The sequence below is a fragment of the Phoenix dactylifera genome, chromosome 1 (genome assembly GCF_009389715.1).
Source record: "Phoenix dactylifera cultivar Barhee BC4 chromosome 1, palm_55x_up_171113_PBpolish2nd_filt_p, whole genome shotgun sequence".
Classification (NCBI taxonomy): Eukaryota; Viridiplantae; Streptophyta; class Magnoliopsida; order Arecales; family Arecaceae; genus Phoenix; species Phoenix dactylifera.
Genome location: NC_052392.1, coordinates 27608361 through 27629770, shown reverse-complemented (window position 1 = coordinate 27629770; position 21410 = coordinate 27608361). Strand labels below are relative to the sequence as shown.

The 21410-nt window shown below is 37.8% G+C and overlaps 1 protein-coding gene across 1 annotated transcript; it reads right to left on the bottom strand.

Moving 5' to 3' along the window:
- Positions 1–3025: 3025 nt before the first annotated feature.
- On the bottom strand, positions 3026–4298 carry LOC103718355 (NAC transcription factor 32-like). The gene is made up of 4 exons (XM_008807138.1): positions 4133–4298; positions 3632–3999; positions 3350–3487; positions 3026–3256 (listed from the first exon to the last, which is right to left on the bottom strand). The coding sequence occupies exons 1-4, from the start codon at positions 4296–4298 to the stop codon at positions 3026–3028; spliced, it is 903 nt and encodes a 300-aa protein (XP_008805360.1).
- Positions 4299–21410: the final 17112 nt, after the last annotated feature.

The window sequence follows — 21410 nt, the reverse complement described above, 5'->3', positions numbered from 1 at the left end:
AAGGACAATTTGCAGCATGGATGTATAATTTAGGCAAGGCCAACAGATTGGCACGGATCCTTTACTGATGAGCCTGAAGAGGATATAAAACAGGAAATGAATGCTAGGAAACTCTTTCCAAATTTGTGATCTTTTTGTTTACATGAACAATTGGAGAACCTAAAGAATGGGTCTTTTTTTTTCTTTTGAAAAGCTTGAAAAAAATATGAGCTAGAAGAATAGTTGTTTGTGGTTTCTCTAGAGAACATGAGTGTGGGTAAAATACACAAAGTTACATGTGCGGTGCATATCATGATCATCAAAATGTAATCACTATTAAATAGCATCGGAACTCCAGTCTCTGCAGAAAGAGACCTGAAAAAAACCTCAAAGGCACAGAGCTTTGGTAGTTTGCTTCTAGTAGAATTCGGAAACAAAAATTGATGAGATGAGTTTGAAATAGTGGTGACATAAGCTACTACTGGCTTCAAATCAGGACAGCACAAGAACAAAGAACATGGCGAAAGATCCAATATGAAATCTTTGAACAATGTTTTCATGACATGACACACCAAGCTAGAAATTTCATTCATCCTGAAATGCTACCTTATTGAAATAACAAGCAAAACAGGAAGGTAAACCTCAAATGAAGGTCATATTTATCTTAATGCAAAGCTTTCACACACCCCCTCCCCCCAACCTCCCTCTCCTCAAAGAGCCATGTAGCTCTCCTAGGACCTCTCTTCCTCCAGAAGTTTTCTTCCTTCTAGAAATTAAGTTCCATTGCTAGTGGCCACATAAGAGCCCCACAGGACAGGGAACCGTTGAGTATGGATGGTAGTAGACACATAACAAAGCTAAAAAAATTGGCACTAATTGGCAGAGGCTTTTGGTTCCGCATGATAAGCTTCAAAACCTGGGGTTGCTTTTATCGGCAGTATGTTCACATTGCATGGCATCAAATGCGTGAATAGGGAGTTTTGAGATCAGAGACATCGTTTCACATCGGCTGATATGCCGCGGATTCACTCAGATATTGCTCTTAAATGCTTTTCCATGCGATTCATGAAAGTATTATATGAGCTTAAAGGGAATAACAGGTTGCAGAATAGTATATACATCTTTACATTTAATTATATAAGCAAAGGTTACATTTCCTTGGTTGCAACTAAGATGAAATTCTTGTATTCTATGATGTAAATCCTCTGGTACATAACTGCCTAAGAAAAAACAGATTGATACTCATTATGCCTCAAGTTATGCAGGAAGCAAGTTAAAGCAATGCACTGGATCATGAATTACACTACCAAAGTTTTTCATATGAACTTTTGAACTTACCAAAAATATCACCATGAATGCGTGGGCTTGCTTTTTTTAATATTTTAATAATTAACATCCATAATTTCACGTTAGCTAGTAGTGTCCCCAATAGCATGCAAAGGACAGATGCCTCTTTGGAGCTTACTGTTGAAATTTTGAGGGATACAACCAAAATAATAAGGGTAGGTAGGCAATGACTGATGATCTTAGGACCAGAACCTGATGATATGATAGAAGGTGGTCTAGCTTTGGATTCTCTGGGGAGGTATATTATGCTCATAGTAAATATAGAACTATCAAATTGGTGAAATTAAAGGAGTATTATGTATGTATACAGTATATAACGACTTCTGTATAGAGATGCTGTGAGGATGAATTATTTTTTTATTACTATATTGATGAAATTGTTTATTTGCATGACATGTTATGCCCGAGCATACATGACAAGCTTCTTTAGCATTGCCTCTACAAAAAATAAAGCGTACAGTGGATTTTGGCACGTTCACCCAGTCTTGTATCAAACTTATCAAATGAACAGGCTTTTTATAGTGGTCACTGGTCAGGCTTACATAGTTCTTCCAGAATGTATTTAAATTAGAGACGTCTCACATATTTAGCATAAGTACATAATGTCTTTGAAATGTGGACGAACTTAGGTAGAGAAGGATGAATTTCCTTGTACCTGGTGTGCAAGAAACATGTGCATGATGAGCCTCATGAATATTGGCTGAAAGTTCTGATAGAAAGCAGAGGAGAATATTTGGAGCTTCTATGAAATATTTGCTGATAATGAAGTGTGGATTGAGGTATGTAGATGTGAAGGATAACTAAGTGATATGTTGAAAGGTTGATGCTATCATATAAAATATGGATGCTATTATTTTTCATAACCTACTAAGCTTCATGGTTACTTATATACGTTAGCGTATTAATATATATCCTAGCCATATCGTATCCTACTTTATCAGAAATTGCATTCTAATATTCATGCCCATGCTGCATAGACAGCAAGAGTTTATTGTGACACACAAATTGTATATATGTTTAAAGGTTTCATTTTTCCCTTCTGTACACAGGACATGAAAGTGCAATCAGCATAATGTGGAACTGATACAGCAGTCTAGACATTTTTTTGTTACAAAATTAAAGAGCAGAAATGTACTAATGTTATGGATTAATTTATGGAGCTAGCATATAGACAACATAAAGAAAATGGTAGTCACAATGCAGAGTGAAGAATAAAGTCATAGATCAGGTTGTTCATTTATGTAAAACTAAGAAAGCAAACCAAAGAGGGGAAGATGACAAAACCATCTCGATATATAAATGTTGGCATACAAAAACATGTAATCATATTCCATTCCCCTAATACATCATATGATTATATATAACTTAATTATATATCTGCAATTGAACTGCTGAAGTATAATTTCTTCAAATCATATAATATGCACCATTTTCAAGCTTTAGTAGCATGGCCCTGGAGAAATAAAACAGAAGCATGGTATTACATTGGTGATATATATATCAATTAATTTGAAAAATGGAATACAGCCGTTCTTGATTTTGCTTCCAAAATTTTCCTGACAACCATTTCATGAGTGTAAATGGAAGCCAAACCATCTCTCCTCCCCTCCCCCTCCCAACCCAAGAAAGAAAAAAAAAATATATATCGAGAAAATACATAACAACGTGAACAATGATTTGGGAAAGAACATGACAACTATTACTCGTTATCTTCCCTGAGAAATTCCTCCAGTTCATCCAAAGTGATGCTAAGATTATAGTCATCCTCATGGCATAGTGGTCCAGCTACATCTTCTGCTTGGAGGTCTAGTAGCTGAGTACTTGAACCCCTACATTGTTCTCCTCCAAGAGCTCCAACCTCTTGACTATGAGCTTTTGTTCCTGCTTCGAGTATAGATGGAAAGGAGAAGCTTGGAGCAAAACAAGATGGCTGCAAATAGAACATATACATATTAGCACAACTACTCGATCTATCAATCCAAGAATTAATTCTAATAAATTGCACGTGTTGAACATTACATACCGGTGCCAATCTTCGACACACGTCACGGTCAGAATCAAGAGGGCCTGACCCAACACTCCCTTGCTGCACTTCATGTCCTCCTCCTATCTTATATGGTGGTGGAAGTGCTGCGAAACCACTTGGAAAACTGCTCATTGCCTACAATACGAGGAGAATTAAGCAAAAGTATGAAAAAAAAATAGAAACAGATGGCCTTATTGATCTATCTGAATACTAACGAAGACATTAATGTCCTGAAAAATAAGAAAAATAGATCAGTTCTTCATGTGCTCAAATACATACCATTGGTGGGTGCTGTATTGTGGGAGCTATTATACGATCAGCATCATTGGACTTCTTATTGGAACGGTTTAAATATATTTTGCATAAAGCCCAGTCACCAACTCGGATTGCTTTTTCGTATCCCGCGATTCTGTATTCATACAGAATCCAGCCGGTCTTCTTCTTATTTTTTCCATGAAACTCATAGTAGTTGAGCATGCTCTTGACACCAATCTTCTCCTTTCTTTTATTCTTTAGGTCTTGGCTGTGGCTCATCTTCCACTGTCCTATTTCATTGGAGCGTTTCAACCTCTTCTTGCTAGAGCTGATTGGAGTCACTTGCATGAAGAAGTACCATGGACCACCATGCTCAGCAGGCTCGTACAGTGCTGATCATGAAAAGAGATTCATCAGCTAACGCAGAAATATTTCAAGAAATCAGGGCAAGAAGTAACTAATGTCTCTTAACAGGGACTGGATGAGGCATCCGCATAAATACCTACGAGAAAATCAGGGATATACCTGTGAGAAACTCAGGGTGAGTGCCATCATACTGGTCAGCCTCATTAATGATGTTGCACGGAAGCTTCTCGCAGCGTAACCAAGGCCGTAGATAGTACAAGATTAGTTCTTTATCAGTTGGCCGAAATCGAATGCCCGACGGTACTTCGCTTGCCTCTTCCTCCATCTTTCTCGTTAGGTGATGCTCGCTCTTCTTCCTTTCTTCTTCCAAGAAGCGACAGAGCTGCAAGATTCTTCTTCTATCTCAGGAAGCGACAGAGCTGAAAGAAATCCTGTTTTTCTGTCTCAAGAAGCGACAGAGCTGGAAGAAATCCTGTTCTTCTGTCTCAAGAAGCGACAGAGCTGAAAGAAATCCTGTTCTTCGGTCTCAAGAAGCGACAGAGCTGGAAGAAATCCTGTTCTTCTGTCTCAAGAAGCGTCAGAGCTGCAAGAAATCCTCAAGAAGCGAGAGACCAGGGACTTCTTCTTCTTCCGTCTCAAGAAGCGATAGCCGACAGGGATGAAGGATTGTCTCAAGAAGCGACGGAGTCGAAAGAAATCCTCAAGAAGCGAGAGACCTGAGACTTCTCCTTGATCTTCTTCTGTCTCAAGAAGCGATAGAGCAGAAGGATTGTCTCAAGAACCGACGGAGTCGAAAGAAATCCTCAAGAAGCGAGAGACCTGGGACTTCTCCTTGATCTTCTTCTGTCTCAAGAAGCGATAGAGCAGAAGGATTGTCTCAAGAAGCGACGGAGTCGAAAGAAATCCTCAAGAAGCGAGAGACCTGAGACTTCTTCTTCTCGATCAAGAAGCGACAATGCTGAAGGATTGTCTCAAGAAGCGACGGAGTCGAAAGAAATCCTCAAGAAGCGGGAGACCTGAGACTTCTTCTTCTCGATCAAGAAGCGACAATGCTGAAGGATTGTCTCAAGAAGCGACAGAGCGGAAAGAAATCCTTAGGAAGCGAGAGAGTTGGGACTCGTTACTAAGTCTAATGATCAAACCCTCTGTTGCAATATATAGTTTCGGAAGCATACGTCGATAATATTGTGAAACATCCCATGGTTACTGCTTGTTGAGACCATCCTAATCGAACGGAGGAGAGGAATTTACCGTTGGGACAGCTGTATCCCTGTTAGATCACACAGCTCCTAATCCTTGTGGTAATACACGTTAGATTGCCAATCCGAATATGAGTTGGAAACTCAGGAAATTACGTAAACAAAGACCGTTGCACTTATGAAATAGATCGCGCCGGTCTTGGCCTGGCTTGCCGGTTTCTCGGCTTTTTTCCCTCAACCTTTTGCCGACTTCTGAATGAGCGTGCCAGTCTTGACCTGGCGTGCCGGGTTCTCGGCATTGTTCCCTTATTATCTTGCCGATTTCTGAATTGGTGTTCTTGATCGCCCGTCATTGTTCTCATTGGGCCAATTGATTTTATAAAGAAGTTTGAACAATAATCTTATTAAGAAGTTGGGACTGCTGGATTCCATTGGTCAACTTGCATTATGATAATTTGTAAACAATAATCTTATAAATATCAATCATCGTACTCCGGCCAATTGTTATTTTAATGATACTATAATTTACCATTTGTATATCTTAAGCTTTTTATGATTTTCTTTTGTTGTTCAAGGTTTTATCCTAAAACCTACAACCCTATTTAGGATTGATGTTTGTAGTGGAGCCTTTGTTAGTAGAGCTTTTGCTAGTAGAGTTTTTAACCAAAAAATATTTATTATTTTTTAATCATATTTCTAAAATATTGTGGAACTTTAACGTCTATTTCATAACTAAACTGAGAAAGTGCTTTTAGTTTGAAAAAATATTAATAAAGAATATTGCATAATATTTTTAATTTTTTAACTCCTCATACAATCAAGAAGTACTATTATGTTGACCCCCTGATGGATTTTGATGAATACAAAACACTAGAGTATAATTTTCTTATCTTAACAATTTATTTGAGGATTTCAGGTGTTTAATTAAGAATATTGTTAAGAAATGTCTAGGCAAGTTCCCATATTTTTCAAGGATTTATTGAAGAGTTTTTGAGTTGAAGAAAACAGATCAGGGACAGTCGAGACGTCTCCGGGTTGTCCCAGAGACGTCTCTGGCACGAACAGGAAGAATTGGCACGTCTGGAGACGTCCCCGGCACCTGGCGAGGCGTCTCGCAGGGTCGGAGTCGACTCCTGACTCTGCGGAGTCGACTCTCTCAGAGGCGGCAGAAAGGCCGATTTCAAGGGATGCGCGCGAGTCGTCTCCGAAGGACGCGGAGTCGTCCCCACGAGTAAAAAGCGGACTTCCCGAGACGTCCCCAGAGAGCGCGGAGTCGACTCTCTCAGGGAATTCCAGAGGACGTGTTTTTCGGTGATACAACTACGGAGTCGTCCCCGACGTCGCGGAGTCGTCCCCATGCAAAAAGCGCAAACATCCCGAGACGTCCCCGTAAAGTGCCGAGCCGACTCTCTCAGAAAAACAGAAAAACAAGCATTCAAGTCGTTCTTCTTCAGAGACGTCCCCGTAAAAGTGCCGAGTCGACTCCAAACAACGTCAAGAGAAATTTTATACAGCCGAGACGTCTCGCGTCGAAGCGGAGACGTCTCCGGAGCGCCTGGAACGCGACTGACACACTTTTGCAGGTAATTTTGAATTTCAAACGGTCATATTTTTGTGTCTAACAGATCTATTGCTTTTTGGGCTATAAAAGGGAGCTTTTAAGTGCCTTCCAACAACTTCTCACCAACCCAACACAAGATTATTCAAGAGAGAAGAAAGAAAAAGAGGTTCAAGGGAGTTAGAGCTTTTAAGAGGAGAAATCAAGTGCATTCAAGCTTTTCCATCTGATTTCGTGCTCAACTACTCACTCCCTCGGCATTCAAAGCTCACATTCAAGCCAACGCGATCCACATCGGAAGAACCACCATTACCCATGCTTCCAACGGCTAAAAGGGTTCTTCCGGGTTTTATTATTTCTCATTGTTATATTCGCTTCATTAAGAGCTTTTAAATCTTTGTAAAACCTTTGTTTATTGTGCTTGTTCCAGTCAAGGGACTTGGAACAAGGGATAGGCGTCCCAAGCCTAGGTTAAATTGGGGGATTGTAGGGTTCGTTGTTAGCCCGGGGTAAAACAACGAGTTGGATAGTGAACTCGCAAAACTACCGTACTGTAATCGCTGATTATAGTGAAAATTTCCAAAGGTGTTTGGGGAGTGGATGTAGGAGCAGTGGAAGCTCCGAACCACTATAAATCTTTGTGTGTTTGCGTTTGACTGTGATTGCTACTTTAGTTTTACCTTTGCATATACACTTGTGTGTTTTGTTTTAATTAGTCAAAAAGTTTTAAAACACCCAATTCACCCCCCTCTTGGGTGACCATCTCTGGGCAACAAGTGGTATCAGAGCGGGTGCTCTGTATATTTCTTGAAGACCTAACCGTCTTAGCCAAAGATCTAGATGGCAACACCCTTCAACAATGTTCCTGCTGAGGGGCAGGCAACCAATAGACCTCCACTCTTCAATGGGACAAATTATTCCTATTGGAAGACTAGAATGAGGATTTTTATTCAAGCACAAGATTATGCCTTGTGGAGGGTTATAATCAAGGGACCACACGAACCATCTCACATGGTTAATGGCATTCAAGTTCCCAAACCTGAGGAGGATTGGGATGAGAATGATAATAGGATGGTTCAACTCAACGCTAGAGCCATGAACTCATTGTTTTGTGCTCTAGATGTGAATGAGTTTAATAGAGTCTCCACATGTAGTTCCGCCAAGGAAATATGGGATAGGCTTGAAGTTACCCATGAGGGTACCAATCAAGTCAAAGAATCTAAAGTGAACATTCTGGTTCACAAATATGAATTATTTAAGATGGAACCCAACGAAACCATTTCATGCATGTTCACACGTTTCACTGATATAATAAATGGTCTAAAGAATTTGGGTAAATCTTACACTAATCCAGAACTTGTGAGTAAAATTCTCAGGTCCTTGCCAAAAGCATGGGAAGCGAAGGTCACGGCGATCGTAGAAGCTAAAGACCTCAACACATTGGGACTTGAACAACTATTGGGCTCATTGATGACGCATGAGCTCACAATGAAGCAACATGAAGAAGATTTGCCAAAGAAGAAGACAATCGCACTCAAGGCTACTTCGAGTGTTTGTGAAGAAAAAGTAGTGAGAGTGAAGAAGAAAGCGAAGATGAGGACTTGGGCTTAATAGTAAGGAAGTTCAAGAAATTCATGAGAAGAAAGAAACCCTTCCCAAGAAAGAAGTTTGGAGGGAGAAATGATTGGGAAAAGGAAAAAGAAAAAGAAAGAGACCCAATCATATGTTATGATTGCAAGAGACCGGGACACATCCGTTCCGAATGCCCTCAACAGAAGAAGCACTTTGGAAAGAAGAAGAAGAAGGCGTTGAAAGCAACTTGGGATGATAGTGACACATCATCCTCCGAGGAAGAGAAGGAAGAGACCGCCAACTTGTGCTTCATGGCATTCGAAGACGATGAGGTATGTCAAAGCTCAACCACAAATTTTACTTTAGAAGAATTATATGAAGCTTTCCAAGAGCTCATGAGTGATTGTAGTATGTTAGGAGCAAAGAATAAAGAATTAAAGGCCTCCAATCAAAAACTAAAGGATGACATTAAAAACCTATTGATTGAGAAGGAGAGCGTTGAAAATGTTAACACCATTGACCTAGAAAATAAAAATTCAAAGCTTAGCATTGAAAACGAAACGGCAAAAACACTAATTAAGGAATTAAATCTAAAAGTTAAATCCCTACTCAATAGTAATACCTCACTTACGCAAAATGTCGAATCCCTTAAAAATGATAAGGAAGAATTGGCTAAAGAAAATTTGGTTCTTAAAAATGAGGTACATAAGTACAAACCAATTGTGGAGAAATTTACACTTAGTTCTGAAAAATTAAATCTTATTCTATCCAATCAAAGAGCTGTTTTTAATAAAGCCGGATTAGGATACAAAACTAGCAAACAACAAAAATATCTAAAGAACTTTTTTGTGAAAGCAAAAGATACCAAAACTGAAAAACCTACATGCTTTCATTGTGGGAAAAGTGGACATAAAGCCTATTCTTGCATTCAAAGAAAGATTCAATCTAAAAAGAATACATTTGTAAAAGGTAAAAACACAACTAAAGTGTGGGTGCCTAAGGAGACCAACTACACTAACCAAGAAGGACCCAAGAAAACTTGGGTACCTAAGAGCTTCACATGATTATTTTGCAGGTATGCCTTGCAGCCGGGAGTAAAAAGAGAATGTGGTATCTTGATAGTGGTTGCTCAAGGCATATGACCGGTGACAAGAGCCTTTTCGTCACCTTGAAATCGAAAGAAGGAGGAGTAGTCACATTTGGAGACAATGCTAAAGGTCAAATCATTGGCGTTGGTAAAATCTCCATATCACCCTCCTCATTTATTGACAATGTATTGTTAGTTAATAGATTAAAACATAATTTATTAAGTATAAGTCAATTTTGTGACAAAGGCTTTAAAGTGTCTTTTGAATCTTCACTATGCATAATTAGTAGTCCAATTGACAATGAAATCATACTTACGGGACATAGGCGTGGAAATGTTTACATGGTAGATCTTGATGATCTCACCATGAAGGATGGCCAATGTCTTGTAGCCATGGATGCCAAAGTCAATGAGACTAGCTGGTTATGGCATCGTAGGTTAGGGCATGCTAGCATGGATTTAATTTCTAAATTGATTACAAAAGATCTAGTCAAAGGATTACCAAAAATAGACTTTGAAAAGAACAAAATCTGTGCTGCATGTCAACTAGGAAAACAAACAAGAAGTTCCTTTAAGTCTAAGAACATAGTCTCGACATCAAAACCCTTAGAACTAATTCACATGGATTTATTTGGACCTACTAGAACTGCTAGTCTAGGGGGTAAGAAATTTGGTCTTGTGATTGTTGATGATTTTTCACGTTTTACATGGGTTTCATTTCTTGCACATAAAGATGAGTCCTTTCCCGCTTTTATCAAGTTTCATAATAGGATTTCGAATGAACTTAATCTTAAACTAAAAGCAATTAGGAGTGATCATGGTACCGAGTTTGAAAATCAGCACTTTGAAAAATTTTGTGAAGAAAACGGTATAAATCACAATTTCTCGGCCCCTAGGACACCCCAACAAAATGGGGTGGTAGAAAGGAAGAATCGCACACTAGCAGATATGGCTCGTACCATGTTGTGCGAATCGGATCTACCAAAATATTTTTGGGCTGAAGCAATAAATACTGCATGTCATATTTTAAACCGTGCATTAGTCAGATCTATTTTAAAGAAAACACCTTATGAATTGCTGAAAAATAAGAAGCCAAATATATGTTATTTTCATGTTTTCGGTTGTCGTTGCTTTATTTTAAACAATGGAAAGGACAATCTAAGTAAATTTAGTGCTAAATCAGATGAAGGGATCTTCTTAGGTTATTCCTCATCTAGTAGAGCATACAGGGTCTTCAATAAGAGAACTCTCATTGTTGAAGAATCCATTCATGTTGTTTTTGATGAAGCTAATGGAGATTCTTCTAGAAAAGAAGAAGATAGTGATGCAGGTATACTTGAAGACAGAATGAAGGAGTTCTCCATACAAGACAAACAACTTGAGGATGAAGTCAAGGAAGATACAATTCAGCAAGATGAAGAAGATCAACCCCAAGCAAGAAATTAAGATCTTCCGAGGGAATGGAGGTATGCACATGGTCATCCAAGGGATCTAATCCTTGGTGATCCTTCACAAGGGGTAAGGACAAGATCCTCTTTAAGAAATACTAGTAATTATCTTGCATTCGTTTCACAAATAGAGCCCAAATCACTAGAGGAAGCCGAAAAGGATGAAAATTGGATAAATGCTATGCAAGAGGAATTAAATCAATTTGAAAGAAATCAAGTTTGGAATCTAATGAAAAGACCCCCTAATGTTTCAATTATAGGCACCAAGTGGGTATATAGAAATAAACTAGATGAAGATGGAATAGTAATAAGAAACAAAGCTAGACTAGTTGCCAAAGGCTATAATCAGGAGGAAGAAATAGATTTTGATGAAACTTTTGCTCCAGTTGCTAGGTTAGAGGCTATTAGACTACTTTTGGCATACGCATGCTTCATGGATTTCAAACTCTATCAAATGGATGTAAAAAGTGCCTTTTTAAATGGTTATATAATGGAGGAAGTTTATGTAGGACAACCTCCAGGTTTTGAAAACCACTTACATCCAGATTATGTTTATAAATTGCATAAAGCATTGTATGGACTTAAGCAAGCCCCTAGGGCATGGTATGAAAGATTAAGTAATTTCCTAATTGAAAATAAATTTAAAAGAGGAAATGTAGACAAAACCCTCTTCATTAAAAGAAAAGAGAATGACTTATTGCTTGTGCAAATTTATGTGGATGATATAATTTTTGGTGCTACTAATGATAGTCTTTGTCAAGAGTTTGCCAAGCTTATGCAGGGAGAATTTGAAATGAGCATGATGGGTGAGCTCAACTTCTTCCTTGGGCTACAAATAAAACAATCAGAGGAAGGCATCTTTATCAGTCAGTCCAAATATATCAAGGAAATGTTGGAAAAATTCAAGATGAAGGATACAAAGGAAATCAGCACGCCCATGGGCTCAAGTTGCAAGCTTGACAAAGATGAAAAAGGTAAAAGTATAGACTGCAAATTGTACAGAGGTATGATAGGCTCTTTACTTTACCTTACTGCTAGTAGACCAGACATATTATTCAGTGTTTGCATGTGTGCTAGATACCAAGCATGTCCTAAGGAATCACACTTGCAAGCTGTTAAAAGAATTTTCAGATATCTAGTAGGGACATCTAATGTAGGCTTATGGTATTCTAAACAATCTGACATAAATTTAATTGCTTATTCCGATGCTGATTTTGCCGGGTGCAAACTCGACAGAAAAAGCACAAGTGGCACATGTCAATTCTTGGGTGCTAATTTGGTTTCTTGGTTTAGCAAGAAACAGAATTCAGTTGCCTTATCCACAGCTGAGGCTGAGTACATTGCAGCTGGAAGCTGTTGTGCCCAAGTTCTTTGGATTAAGCAACAACTTGAAGACTTCGGTATCAAAATGGACAACATACCAAATAGATGTGATAATACAAGTGCAATTAATTTAACAAAAAATCCTGTCCAACACTCTAAATCAAAACATATAGAGATTAGGCATCACTTTATAAGGGATCATGTGCTGAAAAATGATGTGATGATTGAGTATGTATGTACTGAAAATCAATTGGCCGATATCTTTACAAAGCCCCTTAGTAAAGATAGGTTCAACTTTTTAAGGAATGCTTTGTGCTTGTATGATCCTAGCAAATAAATTGAACTTGTAATGCAATGCCTTGCTACTCAAACTAATAATCCACTTCAAGGTGACAAATAGCAAACCTAGTATCTAATAAGTGAAAACATGAATCTATCAAAGTTAGATGATGAATTGTTTGACTTTCCGGAGGATGGTTACCCTCCCTTGGACTCTTCATGGAGATATTTTCAGAGCCTATTTCATAGGCATTCGAAACTTGGTCAAACATTCCTCATTTCAATATTGATGAATTCAAAAATCATTATAAAAACTTTTGTAGGATGTATTATTGAAGGGAAGGATCACAAGCAAACTCACTCTATATTCACCAAAAGAAATCACGTTGATTATTGTGGTTGAATAAAATAAATTGGGGAAAGATAAAAATCAATCTGAAATTTTTCAGTGCCGGAGACGTCTCTGGCAAATCACAGAGACGTCCCCCCGGCGAGACGTCTCGCATTAGTCGCGGAGACGTCTCGGAGACCGAACGAAAGTCTTTTAAATTAGGCCGAAACAGCTCGAGCCGACCCGAGATATCCTCTTTCGTCCCCAACGAAAACACAAACCCTAGCCTCCATTTTCTCTCCACCACAAACCGAACCAAAATCTCTCCCATTTCCCTAGATTTTCAAACTATGGCACCTAAGAAAGCTAGGAGAACGGGTGGGAGGCGTCCTAGAGTAGCGCACGACGACGAAGAACGGAGGGAAGAGCCCTCCGCGCCGTCTCCTCTGGTTGCTCTGCCAACCGTGACTCTTTCCTGTGCAAATCGCACAGTAACCACGGGTAGGTACATTGATTTCCAATTTTTAGCTAGTGAGGGGTTCTCTATTGGAGAGAGACTCCAAGCCCAAGGTTGGGAATACCTATGTACCCTAAATATTTCAACCTATCCCGGCCTAGTTAGAGAAATGTTTAGCAATATGGCCTTAGGGGACTCGGGGTACACTGGATATGTCCGAGGGACATTGATAGAAATCAATGAGGATATTCTATCTAGCCTATTACAAATCCCTAAATACGGTGAGGCTCCGACCTCACATCCCCAAAGGGAGATTGCCCTAAACCTACTTCTAGGAAGAGAGGACTGCGGCCCTCTTGACGTAGTTAACTCCCAAGACCTCAATGTCGAGATGAGATTGCTTTTGAGCATTGTTAACCGGGTCTTGTTTCCAAAAACCGGTCGCTTCAATTTCGTTTCGGAGCGAGATTTAGCCATCATGCACCACATCTTGCTAGGGATTCCCCTAAACCTCCCTAGACTTATGTTGAACTATATCTCCACATGTCATAGGTATTCTAGGTTTAGCATACCATATGGGATGATTTTTACCCTACTGTTCAAACATTTCAAGGTTCCAATTCCAGAAAATGAGCCGGCAAAATCTTTACGAAACACCGATTACTACAATGAGAGCACATTGCATAGAATGGAGTTTCACAAGAAAGATGGATCTTGGGTTAAGGTCCCTAAAAGAAAATTCCAAACCTTAGAGCCCGAGATTCCACATCAGGAGCCTGACCACCACTCTCCTCCATATAGCCCTATAGCCTTCCCTGATGTACCTTCCAGCTCGGCTGGACCATCCACCTCTATACCTCCTCCTCCTCCAGTCAGTGGATCTCTCTCCCTATCAGATGAACAGATGCACACTCTAGCATCTGTGATATGCCAGCAGATGAGGGAAGAGATGAGATCGATAGTCTCTGCTGAGTTGGCCCCCATCCGTACCTCACATGAAGCTCTCCTACAAGAATTGAAGGAAATCAAAGCTCAGGTAGAAGCTACAGCATCAGAATTGGTTCATGTGGGTACCATCCAAACTTTAAGATCAATTGAGCTACAGGAGAAATTGAAGATCATATCAGATGGTCTTCAAGAGTTGACGAGCCCTGGAGGCAATGCGGGCACCGTGGTTGCCCAACTTAGAGGAAAAATTGAAAGGGCAAGTCTTGAGTTTGAAGCACTAGTGGCAGCCTTCCATCAATCTCAGGGAGATCAGTTTAGAACTCTACTGGATTCAATAAATGGATTTATAGAGGCAGCGGCTAGGGCTATTGAGCAACGTCGCCGTTGAAGGACATTTTGTAAACATCTAGGGTTCACCTTTTTGTAAAACCCTAGGCTCATTTTGAAACCTCTTTTGTATTAGGAATCAATACTTGTAATGATTTCCTTTTTAACCTTGTAATGACTTCAAATGATTGCAATGATATATGAATATCATACAATTCCTTTTGAAACTTTGTATGTTTCTAATTCTGTGGAATCAAACTTTGTGTATGTAATTCTGTGATGTGCCATAAAAATCTCATAACATACCTTAAGTGTTCAAATTTGACACAACTTATCAATGAATATGAAACAGGGGGAGCACAACCTGTGATAACTATTTTTAAAAGGTCTGAAATGAATTCCAAAACAAAGGGGGAGTGAAATGAATGCTGAATTCATTAATAAAAATAACTTGGACAGAGGGAGCATAACTTGAATATCCTTGAGTGATTCATGGTAATATGCTGAATTCTACTAGAAATTGTGTTTTAGATACCTAAGAAAAATTTGTCCCCTTCATTGTTGATGACAAAAAGGGGGAGTAGAATATGGAGTAGAACCTAGAACAAATATATGGAATGCAAAATACAAAATTTACACTCATACTTAAAAGTTGAATTAGAAAAGATAAAATTGAAGAATATTGGCTTTAAGACAATTGCCCTTCTGAAAAAGAAAGGGGGAGTCAAAAAGTACTTAGCTTTCAATTGTTTTCAGCATCAATATTTCATCAATTTACATCTTAACTTGATTCAAATTCAGTTGATATGCTAAAATTGCTCAAGAGCTACTAAGATCAATACTTATGCATAAGGATAGAACTGAAAGTTGACTATTTTGAATTATGCACACTGTATCTAGCTCTAACCAAAACACAATACTTGTACATCTGATCAAATACTGTGTATATGTTTAAATTTCGAATTTTGCATATACTCAGTGTTTTGTCATCATCAAAAAGGGGGAGATTGTTGACCCCCTGATGGATATGAATACAAAACACTAGAGTATAATTCCCTTATCTTAACAATTTATTTGAGGATTTCAGGTGTTTAATTAAGAATATTGTTAAGAAATGTCTAGGCAAGTTCCCATATTTTTCAAGGATTTATTGAAGAGTTTTTGAGTTGAAGAAAACAGATCAGGGACAGTCGAGACGTCTCCGGGTTGTCCCAGAGACGTCTCTGGCACGAACAGGAAGAATTGGCACGTCTGGAGACGTCCCTGGCACCTGGCGAGGCGTCTCGCAGGGTCGGAGTCGACTCCTGACTCTGCGGAGTCGACTCTCTCAGAGGCGGCAGAAAGGCCGATTTCAAGGGATGCGCGCGAGTCGTCTCCGAAGGACGCGGAGTCGTCCCCACGAGTAAAAAGCGGACTTCCCAAGACGTCCCCAGAGAGCGCGGAGTCGACTCTCTCAGGAGATTCCAGAGGACGTGTTTTTCAGTGATACAACTACGGAGTCGTCCCCGACGTCGCGGAGTCGTCCCCATGCAAAAAGCGCAAACATCCCGAGACGTCCCCGTAAAGTGCCGAGCCGACTCTCTCAGAAAAACAGAAAAACAAGCATTCAAGTCGTTCTTCTTCAGAGACGTCCCCGTAAAAGTGCCGAGTCGACTCCAAACAACGTCAAGAGAAATTTTATACAGCCGAGACGTCTCGCGTCGAAGCGGAGACGTCTCCGGAGCGCCTGGAACGCGACTGACACACTTTTGCAGGTAATTTTGAATTTCAAACGGTCATATTTTTGTGTCTAACGGATCTATTGCTTTTTGGGCTATAAAAGGGAGCTTTTAAGTGCCTTCCAACAACTTCTCACCAACCCAACACAAGATTATTCAAGAGAGAAGAAAGAAAAAGAGGTTCAAGGGAGTTAGAGCTTTTAAGAGGAGAAATCAAGTGCATTCAAGCTTTTTCATCTGATTTCGTGCTCAACTACTCACTCCCACTCGGCATTCAAAGCTCACATTCAAGCCAACGCGATCCACATCGGAAGAACCACCATTACCCACGCTTCCAACGGCTAAAAGGGTTCTTCCGGGTTTTATTATTTCTCATTGTTATATTCGCTTCATTAAGAGCTTTTAAATCTTTGTAAAACCTTTGTTTATTGTGCTTGTTCCAGTCAAGGGACTTGGAACAAGGGATAGGCGTCCCAAGCCTAGGTTAAATTGGGGGATTGTAGGGTTCGTTGTTAGCCCGGGGTAAAACAACGAGTTGGATAGTGAACTCGCAAAACTACCGTACTGTAATCGCTGATTATAGTGAAAATTTCCAAAGGTGTTTGGGGAGTGGATGTAGGAGCAGTGGAAGCTCCGAACCACTATAAATCTTTGTGTGTTTGCGTTTGACTGTAATTGCTACTTTAGTTTTACCTTTGCACATACACTTGTGTGTTTTGTTTTAATTAGTCAAAAAGTTTTAAAACACCCAATTCACCCCCCTCTTGGGTGACCATCTCTGGGCAACATATTATAATGTATTCTTAATTTACAAATTATTATTTTGAATAGTAGAATATTAGAATAGTATAATATTGTAACATAATAGTATAATATTTTAGAAATATAATTATGTTATACTATTAAAATATGATTATTATGATATCACGTAGTATAATATATATAATATAATCTGATATAATACATTTATTATTAGTTAATAATTATAATATAATTTTTAGTTATAATTATTATATATTGATATATTATTCTATAGTATAATATTATTATAATATATGAATATGATATTATTATTTTAATATAATATTATAATATTATTTCATATTGATATAGTATAATGTAAAGTATTGCTAATCTATAATTTGTATATTTTATCTTAATCTAAATATTACAATAAACAATGTAATAACTACAAAGTTTAGGGGTATTTTGGTTATACAAGTAGTTTTCTGACGGATTTCAAAAGAGCTTTTGCAGAAAATTTTTAAATAAGAGCTTTTGCCAGGTGGAGGTTTTTCAGCTTTTAGGAGGACCAAAAAATTGTTTGAGGATTCTTTTACCAAACACCCTTATATCACCGAGATCTAGAAATGCTTTTAACCCCTCCAAAAGCAATCCTAAAAGAGGACAGTCTTAAACTCAAACTATGAATTGCAACCTTATTTTTGCTTTTATTTTTATTATTTTCTTAAAGTCTGACCGCCTCTATTCGATCATTGAGAGCTACCTCTAAAGCCATGATAGCCATATGTTCTCCTTTCTATTGAGTCTTGATCATAGGATCTGCACTTTAATAATTTTCTTATAAGGCATTTCGTCCAAATGTTCTATTCTTAGCCTTTTGTTTTGCATTCTACTACGACTATCAAGTCCCTTATATCTTATATTCTACAATGTGCCACCTCAATCAAGTCTTTGGGAGTTATCTTCCAGAGCCATGAAAGCCATAAATTTTAGTAGCTAATTGGTTTATAGTCCTAGACTCAATAGTTCCCTTGTAAGAATCTGATCTTCACAACTCCATCCTCCTCCTCATAACCTAAGTTTCAAGTTCTGGCGACTAAATTTCTTCGCTATTTGTGATGCCTACATACCACAGAAATGTTCTTCCCCCTTTATATAGATGTTGGAGCTAGAGATTGTAAGGTATCTTCCTTTTGATGATTGGTTTTATGTCATCCAAAGGCAAGAAAAACTAACTCCTCAAGGTAAGAAATGTTGTATCCATATTCTAGATTTAATCATGCTTCTTTTCTATTGTTGCTCATTATATTGCTTTGTTAGAATCTCTGTTACTTGAATCTATTTTTGAACAAGCAAACATTTACCGTACCTTAGGTTCATCAAAGATACAATTCTTTGTTTTTTTTAATTTTAATTTCCATAATATTTTAATGTTACTGCTTAAGTGCATGCTCGAATGCTTGATTCTTTGTTATCTCTTTGCACATTAAAGGCATAACCATGCTTTCTCTTCTCAGCATTTGTTATCCTATTATGGTTTCCTATCTAGCCCCTAAAATATCCTCAAGTAAACTAAACAAAGATATTAAAACTATTACAAATTTTGGTTATGAATAGTGCTAATTTACCAATAATTTGGTATAGAAGACTCCATCCTAAAAGTAGCAACGAGCAATTGTAAGTGATAATTCTGGTTTAACCAAGTCAAATTGTCTTTTACATAAAAGCAGACTGTCTTGAGAGGGCTAAGGATTGAAAATTGAAGCCTTAATAGCTCCAAAATAAGAATAAAGCTTCCTAGGCGAAGGTCACATTTTCTTCCTAACGGAATCAAGTTGCATAGCAACAAAAAAAAGGGAAAAGGTGGACAAAGCACGAATAATGCAATGCAGTTTGGTTTTTATTTTTAATCGAGTAACTTTTTACCTTTATCATGTAGTACCACCCCTTTAAAGTGCAGCAAATCGAGCGAATAGAGCCAAATTCTATCATTTGGGCTCTGAAATGGACTAATCAAATAAAAAATTCCTTTTTAGAAAAGATTTTGACTGGATATATCTTTCAATTTGGGAATAATTAAGTAGAATGACTGAAGGCAAAGTCGATGTAGAAATTAAAAACCACATTATTTAAAATTTTAGCTTTTTTTCATGATTGTTTTTGCTAATTATGTTTATTTTAGAAAAGACGCATCCTTTTTTAATTGAAACAGAAATCTGACCAAAATTGTGCTACGGTAGATCTCACTACTATATCTAGAGATTATGCAACTCCCTTTAAAAGATATTAATGAAAAAAAGAAAATTAGATCCCACTTTCTCCTTTTTTTATTTTTTCTAATTTTTTTAAGAGATCAAAATTGAGCAGCTAAGGGAATACTTTATACTCACTGATCAGTTCATGACACCATATTACTTTGTCTTGAAAAGGGATAAAATAACTCTTTGGCTTTATGCTACATGCTTCAACATATTAGTACCTCTGACAAGACTTGGTATCAACGAAAATCTCTAGAATCACAAGACCAACAATATCTTTTGAGAAGAAGAAATCAGAGTAGTATATCCTATAAAAGATGGTAAATATCACATATGCAACTAGTTCAGTTATCCTTACTATTGCTACTTTTCAGCTACCATACAACCAACTACACCTGTCCCTGCGATCAAGAAATCATTCTCCCAAACTAGTTGATACCTCGAGTATTTCTTGCAACAATTCTATTTCAAGACAACTATATCTCATTCAAAGAAATGCTTAATTCATGCCAATTCTCTTGCTTCACCTGTCATGGAACTCGCCGCAGCCATAACTTTCAGCTATAAAACCAATACATTAGTTCTCACTGAACCCAACCATATCAAACTCACCTATACACAGTCAATCCAACCTAAATCTCAACCCATGCATTAGATTGTCCAGACCTGAGCCGCAACCAGCTGAAAATAATCTATATATGCAATCAATCAAATTTAAAAGAAGAACAACACAGTATGTGGAGTACCCAAGCATGAACAGCAACACATTTTATGGAAATTCCATTGTCTTGAACGCAACCAATTCACAATAACCTATACACAGTCATCGGACCTACATATTTCTTCAACCTAAACATCATCAACCGGTGTATGGATCATTCAAACTTAAACACAAGCAATTCACAAATATTTTGCACTCGAACATTGAAAAAATTCATTTGACTTGTGCACAATTAGTTGATAATATATTGAGATGGGGAGGCATGGGCTGAGAGTTTCATTATGCTTGCTGTTTTGCATGCTCTTTAGAATAATAAAATATGTTATGTCAGAAACACCTTACCTATTTTTTTGACCTAACAGGTCATAAGATGAACAAAATCTTTGTAGACCATACATATTTATAATAATTAATGCATCCTTTGATTAAGTTACTTCTATTAACTAATAGATTATTGATAAACAGACTAACCGGCTGAGAACTAGTCATCGACAGCTTTCACGCCCATGCGCTCCCCCCCCCCCCCCCCCCCCACAACTTGCCTATCCTCTCCCATGTCACTACTTCAAGTATTAGAAGTTGCAAGTTCTTAATAATCGTAGTAGTTATTATCATCATCTGTCATGATTATCATTATCATTTTTCCATTGAATTTTTAGATATTTGCAAATTAGAATAATATTTTTACTTAAGTTTCTTGTATTAAGGTAGAATACATCTTACGAGTTTGATATAAAACTTGAATAAAATAAATGATTGTTAGTGATATCTCAAAAAGAATAAAGCCAAAGAAACCTGTTTATTTGATTTGAAGCAAGTGCTTAATGATACACAAGAGTATGCTACAATCCCACATATGCCAATTAAATTATTTAGTAACTTCACATCTGCACGTGCATCGCATATGGCATCTTTTCCCAAAATTAAAGAATCATCACTCAAGCCAAAGACAAGCCCAAAAGGCTGTTCTCACCTATTCTAAGTGGGCCAAACCGGCCCATTTACACTCTTACTCTAAATCTCAAAAGCTGTTAGGCATGGCAACAGATTGGATAGGCCATTGCTTGTACCTGTTCTGTATTGATAGTGGGGTGGGATTAGAGATAGAGTTAGACAGGATGGGTTGGATGGATTGAATCCGATAAAACTGCAAAAATTATTTTTTCATATTAATTAATTAATTAAATAACTAATAAAATAAATTTTAGTATTTTATATAATATTAAATCAAATAAGAGTCTAAAATGTAGAACTTAACGGATCAAATTTTCAATAAATAAAAAAATATTATTTTTTAAGAAGTTAAATATTTTTTAAATTAAAAAAATCAATTAAAAATAAACTAAGCATCATGGTCCATAACTTTTTATATATTTAATTTTTCTCACGGGTAGAACGACTCGAGCAAAAAATAGGGAGGAATTTGTAAAAAATTATATATATCGGCCGAGTTTGGGATGGGTTTTA